The sequence below is a fragment of the Neospora caninum genome, chromosome X (genome assembly GCF_000208865.1).
Source record: "Neospora caninum Liverpool complete genome, chromosome X".
Classification (NCBI taxonomy): Eukaryota; Apicomplexa; class Conoidasida; order Eucoccidiorida; family Sarcocystidae; genus Neospora; species Neospora caninum.
In genome coordinates this window covers 5,918,285-5,943,912 of record NC_018396.1, presented here as the reverse complement: position 1 = coordinate 5,943,912, position 25,628 = coordinate 5,918,285, and the positions used below count along the sequence as shown (strand labels likewise).

Genomic DNA, 25,628 nt, shown 5'->3' with positions numbered 1-25,628 from the left:
TTGCCCCACTAGGGAGTGCCGCGGGGCTGCAGCTTTCCTGTCTACGCGCTCCGCTCTCACCACAAAGGACCGCCTTTCGCAGCTGTGTTCATCGTTGCGCATGAACTCGCGGCAGTGGCTAAAAACGCAGAAAGAGACTGGAATCCCTAGGACAGCGTTATGCAAATCAGCATTCCGGAGGTTCGCCAACAAAGAGGCAGGAGAGCACTGGCCTCAGCCCAAGAGTCCGGCAAGTCTATTGCTGGCCTTTGGCGTGCAGACCCACAAACAGGCTGTCTCGTCTCGCAGGTTTGGTTTCCACAGTCGTGCGAGCTATGCAAACGCGACAACGGTATCTGCCTTGTCCGTCTCCTCTGCGTGTCTGCGCCTGTCCTCCGTGGCAAAAGTGGGAACCGCGGATGAGAAGGGGTGACGGAGACGCCCTGGGCACTGTCTAGACGCCGACTCTGCTGCGCTTCTCGCTGTTCAGGGCTGCAACGTGAAAGCGGCAGTGTCGGGAGAACGCGATTTATGCAAAACGTAAAACAGCCAACAGTTCTGGTAACGCGCCAAGTGCCGATACGAAAGACCAGGAAAGGAAACAAGAGAAAAAGAGAAAGAACAGGAGAAGCGACGCACACGCCCTTTTGGGCGGCAGACAGCTGTCGACTCGAAAAGACAGTCAAGACTGGGATGTGACGGTGGTGTGTCTCTGTGCCTGAGTGGGTAGGAGCGAGACACCAGCGAGACCTACGAGAAGAGAGAGAAGCGGAGTTTGGGGAAAAAATTGGGGTGCTTCCTGTGTTGCCGCGTCACACCACTGGCGGACCGGTCGAAGAAAAAGCACGGAAGACACGCACGAGAATGGAAACAGATTTTGCCGAAAACGATCCCACCAAAACTTCTGGTGGCGCCTCTCTATTTGCCTTTTTGCTGGACGCCCAGCGGCCCGAAAACGCGGAAGGGAAGTCACGATCAACGCAAACACGGGCGAGACGCAGCGAGAAGCTGCAAACACCGGATGAAGCCACCGAGGCCTGGTGGCACACCTGACTCGGTCCTCGATGGAACAACAAATCGGGACAAGAGGAGCAAAAAGAGAGACGGCGATGCAACGCAAAGAACCGAGTGGCCAAGCAGCGCACTGAAACCACCGCAACGACACCAGAAAACGCCCTGGTGTGCATCTGCTCCCCAAAACGCCTTCCGTTCTCTTCCGAAACAAAGAGACACGAGTCGAACGGACCCGAACGCCCAGCCCCTGTGGAAAGGGCCGCAAAGTGCCAACCGGAGAATCCCGATAAAGCAGAAAACGAACAGAAAAGACGCGACGAATCTCTCACTTCTTCGGCTTTGCCGAGGGACGGTCGAACTCCTTGGCGCCTTTCCGTCCTGAACACACAAACATTTTCTCCTTTCTCCATGCTTGCTGCGGTTCCACACCATGGCGAGAATAAAAGACCAGGCACGCAGCGAGGCGCGCCAACTGCCACACGACAGCGCAAAGAATGCGGTAAAAATGAACTCAAACCTCAACCAAACATATGCACATATCCACTCACGTCCACATGTAATCAACTACCTACCTATATAAATATATATGTGTGAAAATACACTCGGCGCATTATGATGTATATATATATATATATATATATGTTTATATATTATATGTATATATGTGCATCCCCTTCTGTAATATGCAGTGTGAACATTTGATCGGCGTGTGCATGCAGAATCTCTCGCATCGACAGGACCCCTCGCAAAAAACGGTCTTCTTTGCCACTTTGTCCCCGGTCGCCTGATCTCCCGTTTTTTTCGCCAGTGAGCAGACTCTCGTGTGTCCTTTCGCCAAACGCGTCCCAGCACCCCCTCCACCCTGACGCGTGCGGTGTCTCTGTGCGCCTACCTCCCATTTTGTTGTCTGTTTTCTCCTTGATTTTGCTGTTGAAGGCCCAGGCGCTCGTGAAGTCGGTTGTGTCGACATCCACCAGGTGCGTGTGTTTCGTTTGCCCTTGCCGCCCGAACTCGCCGCGGCGCACGCGCATAGCAGCAGGCAGAATCTTCTTGTCCCACTTGTCTTCTCTAAGAAAAGCGATAAGACGAAAACCAGATGCCTAAAAATAACGACTCCGCCAACTGGGCCAGAAAGGCGTTTTTCCCGGAGTGACTCGGCAAAAAACCAGAAATTACGGCGCTCCTAGATATACGCGCACAAACGCATCCTCCCGTCCCCTCCGCAAGTTATCCAGCCCTATCCGTGGCACTGCTCTCGCAGGACAATCCCATGGACGCAAGGACAGCCCGTTTGAATCGACGTGTATTTACACACGGAGAACGCCCCCCCCCCCCCCCCCCCCGGCGCTACTGCTCTAAGTCTTGACCAGTACAAAGAAACACTCTGACAGCCTCACCTCCCCCATGACTGTACATATAAATATGGCCAGACAGAATATATAAATGGGGATGGGCATATAGAAATATAGGAATAGATACGCCGAGAGTGGCTGCGAGGACACAAGCGCGTAGAGATAGGGCAGCAACATCGACAGCAAGGGCGCCCGCTTGAGCTGTCGCTGCTGGTCACGCTTCTTTTCGTGGATGTTTCCACGCAAGCACATCGTGAGAGCAAAGGAGACCCAGGACGTACATACAGGCAGCAGTTCCGCTTGCCCTCTGGTAAGTGAAGTGCCTAGACACTTTGCGGTTGTCGTGCAAAGGTGCCAAGCCTCTTTTGAAAAACTCACCCAACTGGTGCGTTGTAGTCGCGCAGATAAAGAGCCTCTTCTCCGCTCCGTGCGAGATCTTGGAAGAACGCACCCTGAAGACGGAAGAAGAGGAAACCGATGCGCCTTCATTTCTGAAGCCGCGTGGTGCATCTTCGCAAGCACGCGCCCCATGACACCGAAAAAGTACGCATGCGCACCCCACGGACTGACACCGCGCGTGAGTGCCCGTGTCCATGAAGGCATGGTGGGGCGTGTGGCGTACGAACGAAGAGGAAAAAAGAAGGAATTGACTTGGGAAAACGAGAAGAAAGCGGAGCGCATGGCGCGGCTTCAGTCGCGCAGGGTAGCTGAGGTTCAAGGAAGTGAACAGAGGAAGACGCGTATGGAGGGACAAGGACGAAGGGGCAAGAAACTGAAGGAAAGACGCAAGAGCAGAGGACCAGGGAGGAAAACGAGACACTAAAGGTGAGGATGCTCCGCCATTGAGAAAACAGTGCTGAGTAACTCGGCACTTGCACACCCTCAGCAGCGCTACGAAACTGCGGAGAGAACAAAGAGACAAGGAAAGGAAAGATTAAAAGAGAGCGACTGCCGCTTACTCTGTGGTAGTATTTCTGCATAAAGTTGTATTTGTATTTGACTTCTCTCCGTGGCTGCATGGCGTCGAGTTGTTTGTCGTCCAGCCGCCTCTCCTCCTCGGTCATTTGCCGTCTCCTCTCCAGAGCTTCCAACTGAACGAGGGTGAAAGAAGCAGAGACAAATCGCGAAAGGCATGTTTGGCAAGTGCACGGGCCGCAAGCGGCGTTGGCCAGCAAACACACGAGTGCGTCGTCGCTGCCTCGGTTTCTCCGAGAGCTGCAGAGAACTCGGAGAGAGGGCAAGCGGCAACGAAGCACAGGAACCGAGGACAGCCCCGCCGTGCCGGACGGGGTGCTGACGCGCCGCGCCCGATCACTCAAGAATGAGGAAGAGAGGAAATCGACCCGCACCAAGATGCGCGGATGGCGACGAAAACAACAAAGCTTTCCGCACAACCACGACACGTGGAAGAAGGAATAAAGGGCGGAAACGGGAGAGAGGAGTGAACGCATGAAGAGGCGCAGAGGCTCCGCATGGTTGGCTTCGCCCGATATGTGCCTGGTGGCGCGCCAAAAACAGAAGAGAAGGCCGAGCTGTACGGCGCCTTTCGCAACAGGAAACGAGGGGTTTTCACCGGACGCCCGTCGGAGATGTCTGCGGTCACAGGAGTTGTCTACTGAGAGCATCACTGGAAAGCCTCAGAATAACAAAAAAACGTCGAAAGAAAAAAGACTTACGAAGTTATCGCGCGCTTGGCGCTCTTCCTGGTCGCGCTTGATACGTAGCAACTCCCTAGCCTTCCACGCCTCATACTGCAGACGAACACGGAGAGAGGAAAGGAGACACGGAGACACGTGAGAGATCGAAACAATGCCGGGCGATAAAATGGCACATCGAGGCACGCCCCCGCCTAGAAGAAACGGGTTCATGGATGCACATGCAGAGATCGCATCTTTTCGCATATGCTGTCCTAGCTAACGTACATGCTTACCCTTATTCATGCGCACATGCATAAAGGCACTGTCACGTATATGTTCCAGCATGCGACGGGAAGACGTACCACTACAGAAGAGCAGATGCATATTTATATATATATATATATATATATACATATAGAAGCGTGCAGCAGATATCCACGTGAAGATATACACATCCATGAGCAGATAACCAGGGACAGGGGATGGCGCCTTGTCGGCAGATACGGATTACCTCAGCTTCGGCGTCCAGTCCATCTGTGTCATCGGGCATATCGCATTCATCCTCCTGGAGCTGCTCGCTGAGCATGTTGGTCCTCATCTCCTCGTCTTCCTTCTGCAAGGCGTCGTACAGGAGCATCTTGGACTCTCTCTTCCGGTCAGCCAGGCGTTGTTCCGCTTCCTTCCTCTCTTTCTCCTCCTCCGCCTCGAGTCGCTCGCGCTCCTTCACTGTCTCGCGTTTCTCCTTCGGTACAAACACCTGAAAAAAACCAAGAGGCATGGGAGCGTACGCAGAGCGCTTGGCAATGGATATCTCTCGCTGAGGTCGAAAACGGGACACGATGAAGATACCGAGGCATCGAACAAGGGAGACATTACCGCAGAGAAAACCACCAGGTGCACACTCGATGTGCGCTCGTGTCCCACGTCGCAAGTATCTCCACATGAACTGCGAAACGATTTGTGCATTTGCAAAACCGACAATGGGATGGACACACGAGATGCTAAATGGAAGAAGGTTGTGTGCAACGCGACAGCCCTCATTACTTCCGTTTCAGTCCCTGTTCCTTCTCGTCTTCTGTTTCATATACGACAAGGAAAGGTCTCCGTTGGTACACACCGGTTTGTGGAGAACGGTGAAAGCGGGATCCTCGTTGTCATCACTGTCTGTCGTGTATGCAGAGGAAGAATCTTCCTCTTCTTCCTCCTCAAGTTGGTGTTGTTTCTGCTGCTCCTCCAGTAGCTTTTCTTCTTCTCGTCTCCGTGCAAGAGCAAGACGTCGACGCCGCTCGCGCGCCTCGTCTGTTTCCTCTTCTTCCTCCTCCTCTTCCTCCTCTTCTTCCTTCTGCTCAGCCAGAAGCCCCCGCTCTAAAGAGTAACAGCCGCGCACAGAAAACGAGAGACGCATAGACACCCAAACGGAACCGAAAAAAAACACACGGAACTCACAGAAAAGCGAAGAATAAGGAAACCACAATCTCAGCCGTTGTGTCACTGCATATACATGATCGCATAAAGACACATGCATGCACACATGAATGCATGACAATATGGGTGTGCCCGTGTACGGCAATGACGACAGTTTATGTTCCACGAGATGTGTGTTTGCAGACGAATTGGAGTCATGTGCCTGTCCACGGTGTATTTATGCATGGGTGTCTGTGTGCATTGGTACTATGTGCGATGTCAGAAACTCTCCCGAAATGTGGTCCCCTCCGTTTCCTTTGCGTCTTCTGAAGGGTCGCCTCTCACCTTTGGCTGCTTCGATAACGATGGCTTCGTGAATGCGTCGCCGCTCCTGTATGTCAGCTGGAAATTCCAGAAAGGAGAGGAAAGCGCAGGGAAATGAGCTCGAGGCTCCACACGATCATCTGGCCTGGTACCGGGAGACACGACGATGAGAAGCTGGTGACTACGGCTGCCCACAGGGGACAGAGACCCGCTTACAGCGGAGGACTGTTCCTGTCTCTTTGTGAAGCATGATTTCATGCACGATGGCGTACGCGCAGACATACACCTTTCCTATACTCGGATACGTACACGCACGTGTGCTGTGAAGAGCGTTGAACAGAGCTCCCGTCCACGATATATTTACGAATAGGTGGTTGTGCGTCTTCCCTAAAAAGCCGCGTTTAAAGCCATCTGGACAGGATGAGCGACCGAGATGCCCAGGGCTATGAGGGAACAGAAAGAAAAAAAGTCTTACGCTTGACGGTCGTGGCAGCTCGGGCGAGACGATGTAACCGACTACTCTCCTGGAGAACCGCTTGCATGCGCTGCTGCTTTATGGCGACATCCTCTTCATCGGACGAACCAGAGAGGTCGTCTTCTGCCTTGTCCGGAGCCTGTGGAGGCGAAAAAAGAGAAAGATATTTAAAGTAGGGACGAAGTACATGGTCAACACGAGGCGCGCACAGTGGACAAAGTCCAAGGGACGAATCAGGACAGTGGATCTCGGAACCGCAACGATTGGAAAAAGTTGGGGAAGCCAGAAAGCCGCGGATTCGAGTCCCCGTGTCATGTGCGAAAAGACACCGTATTGGAGCCCGTCTGGAGCATGCACCCCGTCAACTACATACTTGCATACAGACTGAAGGGATGAACGAGGAAGGACAAACGCGCATAGACACGAGTGCGAATCTGCAAAGACTTGTACACATATAGACTGGTGCTTGTAGTCCCTCGTCGCCACACGGATCTGCAGGCGGACGAAGAGCGTCACAATTTACGTGGAAGAAAAGAATGACATGGACTATGCAACCGGGATTCTGCGCCTGCTCGCCCCTAAGACAACCTTAAGCGTGACAGCGCCACTTCACGCGAGTATCCTCAGTTTCGCCACAATGGAGCACTGCAGTGTTTTCTCCGTAAAGACATTGTTCACCTCCGGCTGGTCCCGGTCCGGCTTACTTTTCCAGGCCAATAGCGGGGAACTGTCACTTTCTTGTCCTTCTGAGGCTCAAATTTCTGTTGCAAGGGGTCGGTGCCCCGATACAGAATGCTGTGGACGTCGGCGGCCGACATTGTTTGCTTCCAACGGGCTAATCAGAAGCAGAGGAGTGGAATAGAACCTGGTGCGGAGGCAGGCCCAATTCAGAGAAAGCCATTGACGCGGCTTTCTTCATTCCTTCTTTTCCGGCATTCCCCCTCCCTCTCTGTTCGATAGCGTCTCCCAGATGGATGTTTCTGCGGCAGAGAAACCCCCGGAAAGAAAAGTGAGACTGGCCGAAGAACAGGAAATTCACCCTCACGCTCGTATAGGCTAACTCGAAAAGTCTCAACGCGGTAAGATGCAAGACCGTGCGCTGGAAGAACAAGAAAAGGTCGGAAAGGTTTGGACGAAAAAAGAAAACTCGTCCTCTCTTCTTCGCCACCAACGTGTAACCAGGAAAGCTATCAGGATTTACTAAACGGGAGAAGGTAACGGCTGCTGAACAAACGACCGCCGAAATATGAGGAAAGTATGGAGAAGGAGGCGATACAAGAAGGTGGAAATGCTACGAAAGGTAGAGGGTGGTCGTGTTAGAGCAAAAACGGTGGAAAATATGTTGCGAAACGAGCATGCAACATAAAGCAGAAACCCGGTCTTCGATAGCACAGAGGAAGAAATCCCAGGTTTATGGAACGAGCAAGACACCGCCACCAACCGAGACTTCTCCTCCAGTTCAAGACCACCTGAAAGGATCGACTACATGGATTTCTTTGGTACGAGACGCACTCCTTTTCCCTCCATAGAAAAAGATTTCAGATGCCTCACATCGGCAAAAAACCAACTGCGAATCCGCCCATACGGCCTGCAGGACGTCGGATTGCATGCGGGCTGCATTCAAGGTGAATGGATGAACGGAGAAACGACGACCGGGAGGGCAGTCTTTGGAGGAAATCGGGAGATAAAATCCACGTATTACATTTGAAAAGTCGTCTGAATCGTCGTGATTCGGGCTTACAAAGTAATGACGTCATGCAGGTCTGGCGCTCCTCTGGAATTGGGTAACATCTGTGTAGGGCCAGCGCGTGCAATAAAAGCAAGGCAAAAGCTCCGTATCTTTGAGACTTCTGGCTATGACATGACGCTCCCCAGCAGCATGACTCTACCAATTGGGCAGAGAAAACAGCGGAAGCGAGAAAGACAAGATGGTATGAACTCCTTGCTGACTATGCATATCCTGGTCTGCCTGTCGACGGCTATTCGTGGTCCATCTAATTAGCCGAACCCAGCTCCGCGCCGTTTTTCTTCGATAACACTCTTTACCCGCTAGTAGCGTGTAGAGAAAGGCTTTAACTGAGTCGTTCGCAAGTCAGTCAGTTGTTCGAAAACGCCTGCTCAAAGTCAGCGATTTCAATGTAAACCTAATGTGGACTGTTCCTTCCGGATGTGCCGTCGAAAGACATGGCGACTCTATGGCACGCTTGCATCACCAGCCAGTCAAGCTATCTCTGAATATTTCTTTGGGTGAGTCCCCCGCCATTTTGTTGCTGTCAGTTCAATGGAAGCTTCAGAGAGACAGTTGAATGTACTTTTCCGTTACTGGTTGCGGTGACACCAGACCTTCTCGGCGGATGGTGTTGAGTTGGGTTTTTTCCGAGTTTTCTCGCTGCTTAGTGCTTATCATATAAACGTAAAGATGGCATAACTTCATTTTTACGCCTTCGCATATGCAAAGGACTTGGTGTATCCACGGAGAAATCGTACTTGCCTCCACCGTATGAGTTGGACGGGTAAGTTGGGTGTCTGTCCCCAGGTTGGTCGACAGCTTTTGTGTTCACTAGGTCGGCAGGCCTTTCGCATACAAGGACTTCTGATAATCTGACGGCTTTCTTCTGGCAATCTGCAACTGAAGGCCACACTACAATACGCGCGACAGCGCTAAGGGAGAAGTGGTTAGAGGGTTTTTGCATCTGAACCCGGACAGAATCCCAGGGCTCCATGCCACCGGATACGGGAACGCCAGCTGCACCGTGCCTTCGATCCCAAAGTCCCTAGTCTGTCACGATACGAAATGACATGTAAGTGCAAGAAGAAGATGTCAGCGACACATTTATATTTCAGACACCGGCGAGGAATTTTAGCAGCGAAGGAAACGGTGGGATATATACTACTCCTGATACGCTTAAGTCTATTCACTGCAATCGCACTGATGCGGGCAAGCGACGCCCACAAGCATGTCATGTCCTATACAGATCAATCAGAAGCCACTCTTCGTACCGTTGGGCCGCGGTGTGTTACAATCAAAAGCACCACTATGATAGCTCACCCGGTTTGTCGTGTAGACCCTGGGACCACCAAGAAGATGGAAACCTGTGATAGAGAAGCCTTCAGTCCGGTGCAAAAAATTTCTAAAACACTGTACTCTCTGACTGGTACCTCTGCGTTTGGACAGGTGCAACACACACAATCTAGTGGCATCCGTGTTTCGTGTGTGGTGGTACTGATACCGGCTTTGGCGGACAGCTGTTGAGCACAGAACCGAAGACTCTGTCATTTGCTTGCTGTGTATGGATGGCGGGCTGCAAACCTAGACTTATCAAGCCGCTGGAATTGAAGCAATATGTAGAGATAGCCACGTTAGCCACAAAGCAACATAACAGTTTGCCGTTCCTTGTGTGACAGGGGCAAGTAGACTTGAGCGTTTTGCGGCACAGAAGAATTGGGCAGATCAATTTCCCGCGGCATTTGACATCAGGATGGCTGGCGTTAATCGATACTGCGCCGAATGATTCAGGCATGGAGCTTTGTGTAATAACGCCAAAGAGAGTGGTTCACTCAAAACTTCTAGGACGACTTGCGCAGCAAGTTGTAAGTTTTCCCCAGGTTAGCCCCCTGATGGGGCCGGTTCTTCTCTAGTCTGCCGTTAACGGGTCTCGGCGGTATTCGATTTCCTGGCAGCTAGACATGTTATTGTAGCAGTAGTTTATCAGCAATCGTTTTGTGTTCACGGTGTGCTGATAAAACAGCGGAAACAGGCATCCGCTAGTTAAGGGGCGTCTCTGTTTTTTTCGCCATCAGATCAGTGATTCCCTCTGTGCAGAACGACCCTCCTTTGTACACTTCTGGCAGCTAAAGCTGCTTTTATTCGCCGCCCGTCATGAACGCAAAACAGAACAGCAGCACCATTCGTAACAGACCGAACAGTAACACGATGGTGCACGAATGGGTATTTCATGTCCACAGTGTCGTTTCCTTGGCGGTGAACAGTCGCATCGCTCCCAAAGCTGGGGACAGGGGGTGTGCCAGCGACAGTCGGCGACTTCTTGATCCGCGTGCCTCACACCATGTTCCCGTTTTCTCCTACTGCACCACCATCTTTTCGCGCAAGATTTCACGCAGGGAAACGAGCAGACCCGCTGGTTCCGGGGCAGATGTTTTGTTGCGGCACTCAAAAACCAAGGAAGAAGCGGGCGACCTGCCGTGCAGTGTTTCGACGACTAGTATCCTGTGCCCAATTCGTGCCGGAGACAGCATTCAGCGCCGTCTCTGTCTCGATCGCGGTCGCCAGTGCACTTCAAACGCTTAGATCAGCTCGATCGCATGCTGTCTCTAAGTGGGTTCCTCGCGATCACCAGATTTTTTACAGCGCGCCAACACCTGTTTTCACTTGCCTTTCCTACGTCCGTGTGACGATTTGCGTTGATTCGCGGGACTCGCTAGTGCTTTTGCGCCTGGGCGGCCAGAGGCTCCCCGGCGCTGCGTTCGCCGTCTATATCGATTGCCCGATATTCTCGGTGATAGAACGGTTCTTTGCCCCATACTGCAACTTGAGCCATTTTCCATTTCGAAACCAAAGTACAGTCGTCGTCATCGCCGAGTTCTTGGAGGCACATCTTTCGTGGCGCTCCTTCTGTTGATCGGGACGATGGAGGAAGAGGCAACGAAAATAATGTCTGCCTACTGTTCAGGCAACTATGGTGCAGTCGAGGAAGCACTCAAACGCATGGATAAGGACTTGTTCAAGCACGCCGTTCGCCGTGCACGGGAGCTCGGGAACTCGGCCTTTACGTAGGTTGCGTTCGTTCCTCATGTTCGTGGCCAGCGATTGATCAACAAATTGAAAAACACATCTGCCACTGAACCAGAATTTTGCTCGTCTACGGGCAAAACTCGTCGATACATTACAGCCTGCGCCATTTCAACCAAATCCTATTGTGTAGTTAGCCGCCCGTTGTGACGTGTTTTCTATAAAATGTGGCGGGCATTTCGAGTGTTCTGGCTGCTCAATACACTATACACGCGGCTACCCTTTCCACGTTCCAGCGCTTGTGTACTGGGTAAGATGCTTGGTAGACCATTTGCCGTCATGTAGGTTGGTAGGTTTCTTTCGACGCGCCGCTGGCTGCTTTGTACCGATGTCGTTGCCATCCGTTTATGGCTCTGTGTCAGCAACGGGAAGTACAAAGAGGCCATCAAGTATTACAATGAGGCCCTTGCTGGCGAAGAAGCTTCCGAAAAGCACTCTCTACTATCGAATAGATCGGCTTGTTACTTCCTTCTTGGTGACAACGAAAAGGCTCTCGACGATGCTCGAACTTGCATACAGCTGAGACGAGACTGGCCCAAAGTAAGAATGCCTGTGCAAGGCACACCACGGTGTAACGAACGATTTCGATGACCTGCAGATCTGCGGAACAGTGTAGTACATTTGCTTTGAAAACGTTTTGGTGTAAGACTGATTCACGATTAGCATGTTGGCGTCCACGACCCAGCGCGTGCGCGTCTACGACATTCTTTTCCTCATACCGGACACCAGGCTTGTTCGAGGAACAATTCCGTATGCGAACACCTGCGACTCGCCGATCTGTCCTTTGTCTCAGGGTTGGTTCCGAGCAGGGCGAGTCTTGTTCGCGACTGGAAAGTACAGCGGAGCAGTGTCGGCTTTCACAGTGGCGAAAAGACATGAAGTGGACGCCATGAAGCTGAGGGAGCTAGACCTTTGGATAGAAAAGTCAGAGAAGTTGGCGCATAAAGCAAAACTTGTGGCACGCGTCACAACTGAGTACAGTCGCTTCGATGGCATCGAAGACCCTGATGAGGAACTGTAAGTGCCAGCCTGTTGCGACTAGTTGCTGGCCCGACTTTGTTCTCCCTGAGATTGACCCCTTGACCATCAGAGCAGTCGGCATTTCCGCACAGTCAGTTGTTGGGTAAGCATGGAAACGCCATGTACCACTGTGCTTTCCGGAACGCCATGTTGTTCGGCTGTATCTGCAGGGATCCAGCTCTTTCAGCCGATGCCGATACAGGAGGGTGCCCCATTGAATTCAGCGAGCAACTGTCAGAGAAACAGAGACGCCAGCTTGAGATGTTCCTTACTGGTGAGGCTCCGGCACATCGTAACGACACTTCTCAGCTGTGACGATTTGGATTGCTATTCCTACAGGTGCTAAAAGTTTGTCTTCATAGGGACTTTCCTAGCTCGCCTTGCGCGCAAGGGCAGTCACAACCTTATGGAACCTATGCCATTAGGTATCACGTAAGAAAACGAGAACATTACGTGTGGAGGATCAGCAGCAGCTCCTTGTGGTTGTTGTTCTTTCATGCAGGAAAGAATGAAGTATCTTCATCGTCAGAGAGGCGGCCCCGACTTGTGTCTTTCTGTCCGTCAATTATTTTTTCGGAGATACCAAACTTCGTGGATGTTCTTCGTGAATCGTCGCATGGCACATGCTCTGGGAAAAAAGACAAACCAGGAACACGTCTCGTAGGACGAATGGACGACGAAACGAAGAAGCGGAAGCTGCTCGCTGAGGCGCCTGTGGCTTTATGCAGGTACCTTCAGGTAAGCGCCTTGCACATCGGTGGTCCATCTGATCTCTCGGGGCTGCCTGCAACTGGAGTCCCTTGTGGTGCGTCGAAGGGTACATCTGGCCGTCAACAGGAATTTGCAGAACATGGCTGTGCTTGGGCAAGGTAAGATGAAGTCTGGACTTCAACTGTGATTCCAGATTTCTGTGCCGAAACTATGCCGAAGGGGCGTGGGATGGCTCCGTCTCTTGTCAGAATTTGAGCGGTTCACCTCTACTTGCTTCCTTCTCTCTGTCAGCTGACGACCGAGCTTCGCGAGCCAAGAAAGCTTGCCGACATGCTGAACACTGTACAGCTATCAACCTTTACTGAGGGTCTCTCTGAAATGCTACAGAATCTCCTTTCTAGTGAGGAGACTTACTGTAAAAGCTGGCTGTTCTTGGGCACTGGCACGTGCGTGCCGCTAGTGAAGGCGGCTCGATTGCTTCAGAGGAGGTTACTCTCACTGCAAAAGCTCGGTGGACATGACGGAGAAGTGACAGCAAACAAGAGGAGAGCAGGCAACATATCGGAAACAGAGGAACCTGTTGGTGACACGAGCTTACCAGAGCCTGCGAACAAGAAGCCGATCACCGCCTGCACCGTCTTTCTGTCCCAACCTATAGGCAAGTTGATTCCGCAATGGTCATCGACCGCTTATACGTATAATCCCTATCGTCTCCCCCTTACGTCTTCGAGGACTTCGCTGACGGGAAGTTCCTGAAGCTCACAGTGTTGTATTTTGATCTGCTGGCGCACTGGTGCCCTGCAGATGCTGAGGCCAGGGGAAGTGCTAAGATCACATCAGAAAGAAAAACTGTGGAGAAACGGACAGAGAGATCAACATTCGGAAGGACGCACCGTGGCGCATTCTTAGTAGTCGCCGGCTCGTGCACTTCAGCAATATATCTGACGCGCTGTGGAAATACCACGCGCTCTTGATCACACTGCATTTCTGTCGCTGATCTACTTGATTGCAGCTGAAGTGGCCAAGCAGATGCTGCACCGGAATGGAGTATCCAACGTGGTTAACGTCGTTCGGCAGCGAATAGAGGGGATGGAGTGTGCAGATGATACTTCCGATCCACTGGACCACGTAACAAAGGATATGAGCCACAAGGCTCAGGTGCTCGTAATTGATCACAGTATGCTAGACGAAGCCCTCCTTGGCCGTCGTCTCATTCCTCAAGTCCGATTTGCCCGTAAACACCTTTGTCGACATGACGTCGTAGTGTATCCCAGCAGGTAATCCCTTTGAACGGTCCGCTGCTATCATTAGCTTACTTTCCCCACCTACGACATGTCGTGTCAGGTGATGAAAAAAACGCATTTCGGGAAGTCAGCGCAGCTCTACCTTTCCATGCGATAACCGCTTCAACGACAGTTTCGATTGCTCTATTTCAGGCCGTTTTGTGGCCTTCTGGTTTTCTCACCTGCAACTCTGTAGGACATAGCCAATTGCGAATCGAGAGGTTTGTCGTTTTTAGGGGGTGGTAAAGTCTTGTTTCGTCTTTTCCCTTTGTCTGGATCACGGCCCAGGGCGACGGTATTTGTTGAGGCCTTTTCCGTTACTCTGCCTCCGACAACAACCGGCTACCAGTGGGGTGCGGTTGAAGCAGCCGTACGCTGGAATCCGTACGCAGAACCAACTGCCCTTCAGGTAGACCAGTTTCCTCGTCCGGATGGGTCACGGAGTAGTCCCTATCCGGTGCATAACGGCGACGTTGCTCTGCCCCTCTCGGATCCTCATCCAGTCTTCCACTTCACGTTTGATGGGCGGATCGAAGAGTTAGATCAGGTAGGAGCCCACCGCTCGAAATGTCACTGCTGGGTTCGGCCTGGGACTTGCTCCTGACCGAAAATAGAACTGGGAAGTTGGGGCGAAGCTTGCACGTCAGGTTTCGATAGTATCTCGTAAAGCAGCGACGGACCTATGTCTCGTGGCACACGTCGGAGCAGCCCTTGTTTTATGACTCTGATAGAACCACTGTCGTCTTTGATGGTGAGTAAGGACTGTAAACTAGTTGGCTGGCGCAGGCGCCATGAGAGGCCGCAGTGAGAACACCTGTACAGCGTCCGGCCGGATATCCCACGCAGGACCTGTCCTTGCGTTGGCTAATTTCTTCTGATTTCAGGACTTGCCCCTTCACAGGGAAGGAAATATCGTTTTACCGTGCACTGAGGCGGGAGTGCTGAATGCCTTCGTAGTGTGGTACCAACTCACTTCACGCCACAAGAAAGATGGGGCAGTTAGTGATAAAGACAGAGTGCAGAGTGTCGTGTTGGATGGCGCGCCATATTCCAGCTCTGTCTCCGCCGGTCGCCGGCCTCTACAAAATGATTTGAATGGCAGTGCTTGCTCAATGGGAGCTGCGTGGCGGCAAGCTGTGTTCTGGATCGACCCTGTAACCGTGGAGAAAGGTCAAGTGCTTACAGTGCAAGCATCTCACACCTCCTCACGGCTGCGATTCAAGTAAGAAGAGCAAAGAAGGAGGCACAGAAACAGTCATGGTGCCTTCTCTCCCCTAATTTTCTCGACGGTTCTCCACATGAGGTTAGCATGCTGGTAGATATCGTGCAATATTCCGTCGCCTTCATAGGGTCATGAATCAACTGAACGTAAAGAACATTTCTTGCGCTGCGTCTGTTCGGGTTCACATGCGCGACTTCGTGTAGTGGTCGCACCAGTGCGCGAGGCGACTATTACCAGGCAGAGGCGAGACGTTGTCTGCTGCTGCGATCAGGTTAATATCTCCGTGCGAATCCCCCAGACGCGTGCAGCAGATTGCGATTGCCCGCTATCACCTCGATCTCCTCCGCGATCCTCAGCTTCTCGACCGTATGTCCCGAAAGACGGCATTTTGCGTTAAACCATCAGTGCCCAGCATAATCCAGGGCACCAACGTTTCGCGGCACAGTGACAGGCCAGTAGTAAGCCTTGGGCGCTTCCAAGGAATAATTTCGTATGCCAGGACCGCGGCATCAACACTCCACAGCGATATGGTATAAAATCGGAACGTGCCACGGCTGTCTAGTCCAGAAATCCTCTAGTAGTGACAAAGCGGGTAGCGTGGTCCAGTAAAAGACCTCCGGTACATATGTGCATTTAGCAAATTTCTTTGGCGAATGCAGTTCTCCGATCAACCTGGCATTCGGGAAAATTGACTGCAATTGTGAAACAGCGTAGAAACGAGAACCGGAGGTGCCCCACTGGCGATACCTGTGGCACAGCAGAGTTTGCCATTATGCTGCTACGTCTCTCGTTCGTTCGCCACTCCGTAGCAGCCGAAGCCGCCACTCGCTGTATCACGATGACACCAGTGAGTTCGAATGCGCTTTGTCTCCGCAGATCTAGAGAAAGGGCTTGCCCGTGTCGCAAGGACACAGTTGGAAAAAATCAAAAAACGAATGAAGCGATATGAACAGCTTGCATGGTCCTCCAAAGCTGAAGATCTCCCCGAGCCCCCTTCCCTCTCGATCCTGTGCGTGGGAGCGGCCCCTGCACCCTTGCCGTTCCTTGCTGGGCACGCCGCCGCTGGCGAAATTGTCCGGGCGGAGGGTTGTTCGGCGAATGCTTGGCAACAGCAGCCCAACCGGCTTCCGCGGTACCACGTCACTGTCGTCGACCCTTGGTCAGGAAGCATACGAACCTGCAGGAAAGTCGCATCCGAGAACCATCAGGTGGGAACATCAACTGGAGTAACAGGGCCGCTGGCATAGGTAGCTCTGACTATTGCTTCGGTGCCCGCAAACGCCTGACCTCTTGTAAGGGCTGGCGTGCACGCTGACGGCGGGTCTGCAACATTAGGTGTGTAGAAGCTAAAGCTGCATTACATCTCCGTGTATGCTTTCGAGCGCTACATGAACAGCTTACCCTGACACGATATGCGGCCACCAGTCCGAGAAGTTTTGGGGAAACAAAAACGTCCACCAGCTTCGCGTTATCACTGCTGATGTATGTCGGTTCGCTCGGTTGTACGTAAATGTCTCGAGAAAGGCCAACCTGTCGTACACCTCTTACCGCAGCTTCTTTTGGAGCAGTGCCTCGCGCCAACCTTGCCGGTGGTCACCGATACCAAATGGAGGCCTGTGTCTGATCTGAACGTCGGAGAAGACCATTCCGGAGAACAGCAGCCTTCGTTGGGGGAGAAACGAGAGCCGTCGAGCTGCAACAGTCTCGAAGAACAAGTCTGTCGAAGCTCATCGCCAGGCTGCGTGCCACCTGAAGAAGCTGGAACCACAAAAGAGGGTCATGGCCCACTTCTAAAAGCAAAAGTGAAGGAACGGTTTTCTTTCGTAGAGAAGGATGTGCGCCAGCTCAAGCCGCCTCGCGGTAAGTACCCCTTCGAAGCACGAACATCCATCTTGTGCTTTTCCCAACGGCACCAGCAGACAGATCGCCGCAGGTTCCATCCCGCACACTAAGCGCAGTGGCACACTCATCCAAGTCACGCAAATTCGGGGGCTTTCTAACAGCGGTCACCCACGCAGGGGGGCCAGAACGCACACACCTGGAATTCTCTTTCCTAACGGCATAAACTAGTTTCCCAGTGTGCCTACCAGCTGTTCGAGCCGCAGATAAAGCACTTGACGCCCCAGAACACCCTACCCACATATACAGTGAAACGCTAGACGATTGTGTCTCTCTAGCTTTTGTGTGTGCTCGATACCGCGGACTCGAAGGAGGAAACGGAGCACTACATTGTTTTCTACAACTACGTTAGTATGTACTCTTGAACGTTTTGATGGCGCGTTTCATCTCTGCACATCTTCCTCTTTTTCTTAGGTGAGGAGGACGCTGTAGCTTTACTAGCGCTGGGAGAACTGTATCAGCTTCCACCCGGTTCTGATATCAAGGCGCAACTGGACCGTTACGACGAGGCTGATGCGGAAGGAGCGGAATCCTGCAGGCTTGCCTCGTCTGCCCTCATGTGCGTTTTGGGGCTGTTTGATTACGGATGTTTGGGAGAAGGTGCTCTCCCTCTTTCTAAGTTCATCGCCAAGGTAAGCCTTCGCCAGTCCAACAGATGTGTATAGGGCTACTGTCCCTGCTGCACGCTACAGCTACGGATGGTTGTCACACGTTGTGTTCCATTCCTCTGATGAAACAGATGCAACCGCCTAAAAAGGGCGACCGAACTGAAATCGCCCGTAGAATTATAGGGCATGTCGTGTGTCCCCATTCGCCAGGGGGGGTGTCGGTGGACAAGTGTCAGGTCGAACGAGTTAGGATGACAGTTTTTCTGGTTAACCGTTGTCGATACACAACCCAGTGAAGGAGGAAGGTCGAGGAGCGACTGCACCAGAACAGAGAATAACGTTAATGAGAAACTAGAAGGCAAATCGCCACACGTTTCAGTTCCAATACTACCGGCGCGTCCTTGAGGTCCATTGCATGAACTGCGTTCCAGGTGCTGATGAACAAACGACAAGGAGTCTTTGTTCCTCGGCGGGCAAAGGTTTTCGCCGTCCTTGTTGAGCTTGGCAAGGCGTCGGTAGGAGATGCCGATGTGGAAGTGTGGCGCACGTATCGATACATGCCGGATTATGGAGGTGTTGATCTGGACGAGGAAACGTTCGTACCACTTGGCGATCCTTTTGAAGCTTGGGACTTTGATTTCTGTACGTGTTATCGCACTGGCCCTGCTACCAACGCGACAGCCGGCGGAATTCAGTACTGCGAATCGCCTGGCGACAGAAGAGGCAAAATGAGGCAACCGACAGCCTCCCAGGCGTGCCACGGCAGATGCAATTGCAGACCGTCAGCTCCTGTCCCGGGGAGGAGGGGGGTGTATTTTTCGCCACATCCCTGTCTCTCTTTAATGGCGTTAGTAAACCGCAGATGAATACAAAAAGTTTAATGGAGGCTCGCTTGGTCGTGCAGGTGCTCAAGTCGAGGTCCTGTCTCGGTAGGTGTCCACATCGAGCACCCTCCATGGCGGATACTCCACTCATGCGTTTTGGCGGTGTGCAGCTGAAAACGCGTTAGCCGACCAGGGCACCCCACTTTTTGAAAGGGCAACTAAAGAATTCACAGTGAGTCAAAGAATGACTCAGGATTGTTCTGCAAACAAATGCATCTGTCTCATCTCTCATTCACTAGGCACCTAACTAAGAAGCTGCCCTGTGAGGTCAACGGGTCCCTGATTCAAAGACATTCTCCTTTCCAACTGCACTGCGAGTATGCACAAGCATGAATGGCGACGAACCTCTGCCTCCAGATGACAACTTTAACTTTGAGCAGACGGTAGTATGTGGCTGGGGTGTTGCCTTATGAACAATTTGTTTTCCGCAGGAGTCCTCCTGCCACTGACAGATATGATTCTCAGAGTACTGCAGAAGGCCAGGCCTATCGCCTGAAGCCCTTTGCTCCACGGCAATCTCCGTGCCCGTCTAGCATCCGCGGGCCAGCGTTACCATGTGTTCTCAGTCATAAAACGGATGTATGATGCGTAAATATTTTGTTTGTGTCCGTGTCAGGCCAACATAACGCAGACTGGGGAGTTAAATGCTGTTGTTTTCTGGTTCGCGCTGGAAGTGGACGAACACTTGACAATTTCCACCGCTCCCGAAGCTGTTGCAACCCGAACCGGTTCGCCATTTCGTCCGTTCGATTCGTCAGGCAGACACATCGAGACTGGGACAAGGCCTTTGGCAGATGGTTCACAGAATTCTTGTGAACACACTACGTACCACACAAAAGCATGGAAGCAAGCGTGTCAGCTGGTGGCACCAGTCAAGGTAAAACCAACAATAGAGAGGTGCATACCTGCAGAGGGGAAACGGGTACCTGCGTTGGAGGTCATTACTTCCGCAGCCGGGGAGACTGCATGGCAAAAAATCTCTCATTGACTTTAAAAGTGCTGGAAAGATGTTGCAGTCGTGCATCGTGGGGGAGGCGCCGCTGTAAGCCTTGGACTCTGAGCGAAGGGGCTGATCCATGCGACATATAATCGGTGGGAGAGAGACACTTCCGCAACGCACCCGGAAGTAACTGTTTTTACAACAATGTGGCTTCACAGTGCTGTGGCAAATGTGTGTTTTCCTGCCCTTCTGGCATGCTCGCAAGACTCCTCGCTCTCTTCGCAAGCACCCGTGAAAACACCTTCATCTCCACAGAGGGGCGGTGTGAATAGCCAATTCTCTTGAAGTAGTAGGCCATATTGGAGCTCATGTACACCGGGTTTCTTTTTGACAAGGACTTTGCGGAGTGCTGCTTTAAATGCATCGTTCTTTCTCTGAATGTACTCAGGTGGTTGAAGGACAAACAGTTTCAATCGGGACCGCGCACGACAGCACCAAGATTTTGTTCAGAGTTACTGGAGACCAAGAGCAACAGGACAGGTGGAGCAATTGTGAAGGAAACCGCTTCCGCACTGAGCAACTGTGTGTTTAAACGAGAGTACCTAGAAAGGAGTTCCGTCGTGGAGGCTTAGAATGTTCCGACCACAAATATGTTGGGCAACTAGCATTGAACGCCCGCTTCTAAAAGAAGATGCGAGGCATTCCGGCAGCTCCCGGTTGACGTGCTGACGAAAGCAACTTAGCTCGTTGATGGCTTCCAGCGACTAGGAGTGTGGATGTGTCCCTCTTATCCGCCTCCATAGCGAATTGGAGGGGAAGGGGGCACGAGGATCTGCGGATGTTGAGCATCCTGCGTGCACATTTGAACCATTTGAGGGCAATACTGGATTCTGTGTCCGAGGCTTTGTCTGTATGTGCCCTGCTCAGCTCGAGGCCTTTGAACGACCCCAGCTGGGTAGACATGGCTGAGCGCCACCAACAGCTGAGTAACACTTGGATGAAAGTCTTGTGTAACAGCAGCGGTGACGACGACGAGGCATTTATTTCACAAGTAAGCTTCCACCACAACTTGCATTCTGGTGCTGAACAGCTGTAAAATGGATAGAAAACAGCTTTAAGCTTATTCCAGCTACCGTAGCATGTGACAGTTCTTCAGTGTCACTCGAGTTCAACAGAAACACTGCCTTATGAACTGGTGAGCAGCGATTCATTGGGCTTAGGACCTCGAAATGACTGATATATACAAAAGTACATAAAGTGACAAAGTGATTGACCGTGATCCGCAAGGTAAGAGCCGCTCACAATGCAGACACACCCTCAGCGGAACGTGTACGCAGACAAGCTATGAGCGAAGGCGATGCATGTTGTTATGAGGTGATATGGATGACGTAGACAAAAGCAGATGCGCATCTCACAGAAAAAAGCGGTTGTACGACGACTGTATGTTTGCCGAGTACAGATCACGACAGCGGCGCTACAAATCGCTGCTGATGCAGGCAAACAAGAACAATTTCTAATCGATCCCGTGGAGGCTGCTTCATTCGCATTAACTCTGTTCACGTGAAGATACATGTTCCACATGGAACCCGTTTGTCATCCTGTGAATGCAACTCTATCAAAAAAAAAGTATTCGCGCGCAGTGCTGGGTACGCGGTACTGGTGCAGTCCCTTTCAAGAGTATGACCGAGCACGACGCACGTCTTTTTTAGCCCCCGACGATGACTAAACTGCCAGTTTCTTTTCATCCCCCCCCCCCCCCATTCGATCAATAGAACAACAAATTCCTTCTATTCGTTGACAAAAGCATTATGCCTAAATGAGTGCCTGGCCAAGTTGCCCGTGTCCCAACCGCAGAGGCGCTTCTTCCATTTATTCCTCAAGAGTATAAAAAATAATGGTGCTTCCCGTATTCCACCGTCCCATACAGTGCAGTTTCCCACGACACCAACTTGTAATGCTTCAGTGCAAGATGTATTTCCATTCGCTTATTTACTCAACCGGGCAAGGGGCCTGCGACGGCATCCTCCTGATATTTATGAACATGCCTCTAGGCGACTGTCCAGTCAACCATCCACGAACCCTTTCGCCATGTGTAGACACAGGTTGACCTCTGACCGCTCGACAGTGCGAAAAGCAATGCGTTGTAAAGTCGTCCCCTGCTTGCCTGTTCCACACCGAGGTGGCGCGGCAAGTCATGGTAAAAAGAGTGCCTTCTAAAGGCAGATCGACTCTGTAGTAGATGTAACCGTCAAATCGCTCTCTCTTCTTACGACCACCATGTTCGGAGTGCTCTGGCACTGCCGCCAGGACTGCCTAAACTGTGCTTGTCGTGAAGGTCACTTCGTCATTGCCTCCCCGGCACCCTTCCAAATAGGGACGGTTGAACACTACACGATACTTTTTTCCGGCCTCAAGTCCCCGTATATGGAAGTCTGCGCCAATACCCTGGACGATTCTTTGTGTGCGGCGTATTTCTTCTTCCCCATTTTCTTCCGAAAAAATGCGGCAGGTCACTCGCCCCGTGCGATCGACGTACACTGGGCCAATGTCTGCAGAGTATTTCCCAATATTTCGAATTCGCGGATGCTCGACGATTGCGGGCTTCCGAAAAAGATTTCCCATTGTCTACACTTTGATTACAAAACAAGTCGAAAGTCTGCGTCTGTAGAGAAAGCCGATGACCAGCCCAAAGTTGACGTGGCTATTCTGCGTAGCGACGTGGTAGCTACGCGGCCTGCCAATTGGTACAGTGCCACCGCTTGTCCACGACTACAGTTTGGAACACAGCGAACGACGGCAATTGGAGGGGACAATCCAACACTAGGAACGTGCCAGCAGAAAAACACACCGGGGAATTTGTTTGACCAAAGCCGCCGCAGCGGCATAATTTTCTCGTTTTTGGCTTCGTCGCTATAGTGTCAGACTACGGCAACTGCGTGTGCGCACTAGCGCGGGCGACGCCTGCGTCTCGCTACCACCCACATCTCACGATAACTAAAATAAATTGCCGCACAGTTGTTAGCACTACACACAGACTAAAGGACAGGCTTGTAGCATTACCTTTCTACATGGCATACTACCAGCACGAGCGGCTGGACCTTACTGCTGATCTTCTAAAATCGTGCAAGAAGCAAGTGATCAACGAGACGAGAACAACACTTGTCATTAGGGACAGTGAATTATCTTGTGCAGTGACGGGAAAACAAGCCCCGAGTTCTCAGCCCTAGAACGTCCACGTTATACGGCGACTACGTGCGAGATGAACTCATCGGGATATGCACACGGACTGGCATAGTGGTTTCGCCACGGACATCTGACCGGATTTTCATTGCCATCGCACAAGACACTCAGAAATAGTGAGCACGACTGTTTCACAGATTCAAAAGACATATAGAATGTAAAGGCAACGGATTATATGAGCTCATACTTGCTCACACTCCTGCAACACGGCGAAATGCCGCCTGCGTAGCATCCGGGTAACGGCGCCGCACCCGCACATCTCTGGTCGAAGATTATTCTTTCGCCTCGTAGAGGCGATGCCAGAGAGCAAATTTGCGCGAATCGCTGGTCACACAGATCGCTACCGGCCGAGGTGTTTGCGACTGGCATACCTGGAAGTTGCAACACACAGCAGCCACCGAAGAGTAGGTAATGAAACGGGTTTACCCGGGTGCATCAACTCGGTGTTCGAATCATACGCGAGTCCCTCGTGAGTCAGAAAGAAATGGTTCACCCGAGTGACTCTCCCACACCGGTCTCTGCTACCGAATTTTCATACGCCCCCCATGTTCTAGGCCGGATACAGGCTTGCATAACCCATCAACCCTTACTTGACTGATTCTGAATTAGAGGCGTTCCAGCAGCTCCTAAGTTCCCGAGCGACGGAACACTACCGGCGGCCCCCACTGCTCCTCTTGCATTTGCTGGAGGTTGTCCATATCCGCTATTTGAACCCATGTTGTTCTGGGACTGTGAACCTGACCCGCCAGATACTTGACCCTGGGCTCCAGCGGCTTGAGCATATCCCCCTGCTGCTGATGCCTGTTGTTGCTGCTGATACGACTGGCGGTTGTAAGACAAGGCAGCGTACGCGGCGGTGTTGCTTCCTCCAAAACACTGCAGACGACAGCAAACGACGAGTGTATCCGACACTCCACCGCCCTTTCCTTTGCCCTTGGCCGGAGCACCTTTCCCGAGACCCCGGCTAACCGCGGATTCATGTTGAACCCCCCGTACTTCTGAGGTCGTCGCCCGAGTGTTCGCTTCATCGGAGCTATGCGTATCAGGAAAAATATCCTCAAGTCCCACTTGGACAACGTAATCCTCTCCTATGCTTGAATCCAACATATTCTGGAAGGACGACTGATCAGCCTCAGGAGTTGGCTGGGACCCGGCGGTCTGTAACCTACGATGGTGACCCCCCTTTTTGCCGCCCGGAACGGGCATCATCATAGTGACCGGCATCATCGCGTGAGACTCTTTTCCTTTGTGTGAAGAACAGGCGCCCTTCAGGTGACGGCTGAGAATGGGATAGGGGCCCACAACGCTCACGTTGCATACGTCTTGTCTCACAGCCAGACACGTGTTGTCAGGAGTTCCAGCATCAAGAAACGCACCCAAACCTGGATACTCAGGGCCACAGGTTACATCTTCGACCCACTGGCAGTCAATCGCCTTTTGGTTTGTTAGGAATACGTAGCTCGTCGACATTGAGATATCTCGAAGATCAGCGCATGTTGCCACTCGTGGAAGATTCAGAAATTGCGGCATTACGCACATCTCCCCCGCGGCCGCGGCTCGAAACATAAGCTGTTCATTCATCCCTTGATTGGACTGATTTATAAAAATTGGAGCTGGGGTTGTAGTGTAAGTCGGGACATACTGGGGTGCCCTGTTCTCCTCCAGGGGTAGCAGGGCCTCCTGGGTTGTTGTGGTTGTCGTCGTTGTGGTCGTAGTCGTGGTAGTTGTAGTAGTGGTTGGCTTACATATGGGCCGACAGCATACAATTTCTCCACGGAAGCTGGAAGTGACCCTCAAGCTGTCTGGAAGCCTTTCCACTCGCAAACAAGGGCCGACACCCTGCGGCTGATAAACAGATGCTGTGGTTGTGGCTCCGTGTTTCTGGAGCCTCTGTCGGTATACTTCGAGGCCCTGGCCGGAACCGTCGTCGCAGGATAAGTCATCCAGGAGATCACACCCCTGGTATTCTTCTTGCAGCACAACCCCGGTTCCAACTGCAGAGCCAATGACGCCGAGATCTCTGCACGAGTTCACTGACGGAATGCCAAGAAGAGCTGGAACTATGCAAACGGGCTGTGCTTTCTGTGGAGCCGGGGGTAGCTTGGAAACTTCAATTATTTCCTTGACCACGGTTTCGCCTTTTTTCTGAGGCGGCGGAGCATGTCCTTTCTTCGTTGGCCGGGGCTGGTTGTCAACGAGGTGAGTCATTGGGCCTGCCTTAGCTGAGTAGAGCAAAAAAGGGAAGAAGCATGACAGCTCGGCACAGTATTGATCACGTACTCCTCATGATTGTGACGGACATTTACGAGAGCCTCTCAGACCGGTCCGACGATAATTGCATCGTTTCTGTCTCGAGGCTGAATCTTCTTTCTTGTGTGACACCATCAGCCATTTGAGCGGTTTCCTCACAGATGACAAACTGCAGGTGAACTTCCCGTTTTACCGTTCTACTTACTTGTCGGCAACTGGGGGAGAACCCCCGCAACCAGCAGGGCTGCGATCAGAGCCTTCTTCATGATTATTACAACTGGGGTCGCACTGTCGTGGATTGGACTTATCGATCCGCGACAATATAGATTGGAAAGCGAGACGATCTGGATTGCCACCTACGTTGTGCCCGCGACTCGTTTCAGAGTCATGCGAGAAATGAGACAGATCTCCTGTCAGTCATAGCAAACTTGCAGTTCCTGAGGGAACATGCGAAGTACTACACTAGAAGAACTTTTAAAAGTAACGGGATCCACATCCGTGATCTCCTACGTTGATGCGCGCTCGTATGTCGATCCGACTAACACGAACCGCTTACAAGGTAGCCGTGCATACTCG

General features: G+C 52.0%; 3 protein-coding genes across 3 annotated transcripts; 1 reads left to right on the top strand and 2 right to left on the bottom strand.

The window, feature by feature from the left end:
• Positions 1 to 2,830: 2,830 nt before the first annotated feature.
• NCLIV_051740 (hypothetical protein) lies at positions 2,831 to 7,003 on the bottom strand (the record flags this gene model as incomplete). The annotated part of the gene is made up of 7 exons (XM_003884727.1): positions 2,831 to 3,436; positions 4,022 to 4,096; positions 4,494 to 4,739; positions 5,100 to 5,347; positions 5,732 to 5,788; positions 6,186 to 6,324; positions 6,890 to 7,003. The coding sequence occupies 7 exons, from the start codon at positions 7,001 to 7,003 to the stop codon at positions 2,831 to 2,833; spliced, it is 1,485 nt and encodes a 494-aa protein (XP_003884776.1).
• A 3,830-nt stretch (positions 7,004 to 10,833) lies between these two features.
• On the top strand, positions 10,834 to 19,118 carry NCLIV_051730 (putative protein antigen; the record flags this gene model as incomplete). The annotated part of the gene is made up of 14 exons (XM_003884726.1): positions 10,834 to 10,976; positions 11,358 to 11,535; positions 11,789 to 12,012; positions 12,186 to 12,289; positions 13,739 to 14,003; positions 14,298 to 14,556; positions 14,894 to 15,231; positions 15,530 to 15,597; positions 16,108 to 16,439; positions 16,785 to 17,091; positions 17,545 to 17,762; positions 18,170 to 18,481; positions 18,601 to 18,667; positions 19,054 to 19,118. 14 exons carry the CDS (start codon positions 10,834 to 10,836, stop codon positions 19,116 to 19,118), a joined length of 2,880 nt encoding a protein of 959 aa, XP_003884775.1.
• A 3,855-nt stretch (positions 19,119 to 22,973) lies between these two features.
• Positions 22,974 to 25,318, bottom strand: NCLIV_051720 (conserved hypothetical protein; the record flags this gene model as incomplete). The annotated part of the gene is made up of 3 exons (XM_003884725.1): positions 22,974 to 23,173; positions 23,393 to 25,024; positions 25,258 to 25,318. 3 exons carry the CDS (start codon positions 25,316 to 25,318, stop codon positions 22,974 to 22,976), a joined length of 1,893 nt encoding a protein of 630 aa, XP_003884774.1.
• Positions 25,319 to 25,628: the final 310 nt, after the last annotated feature.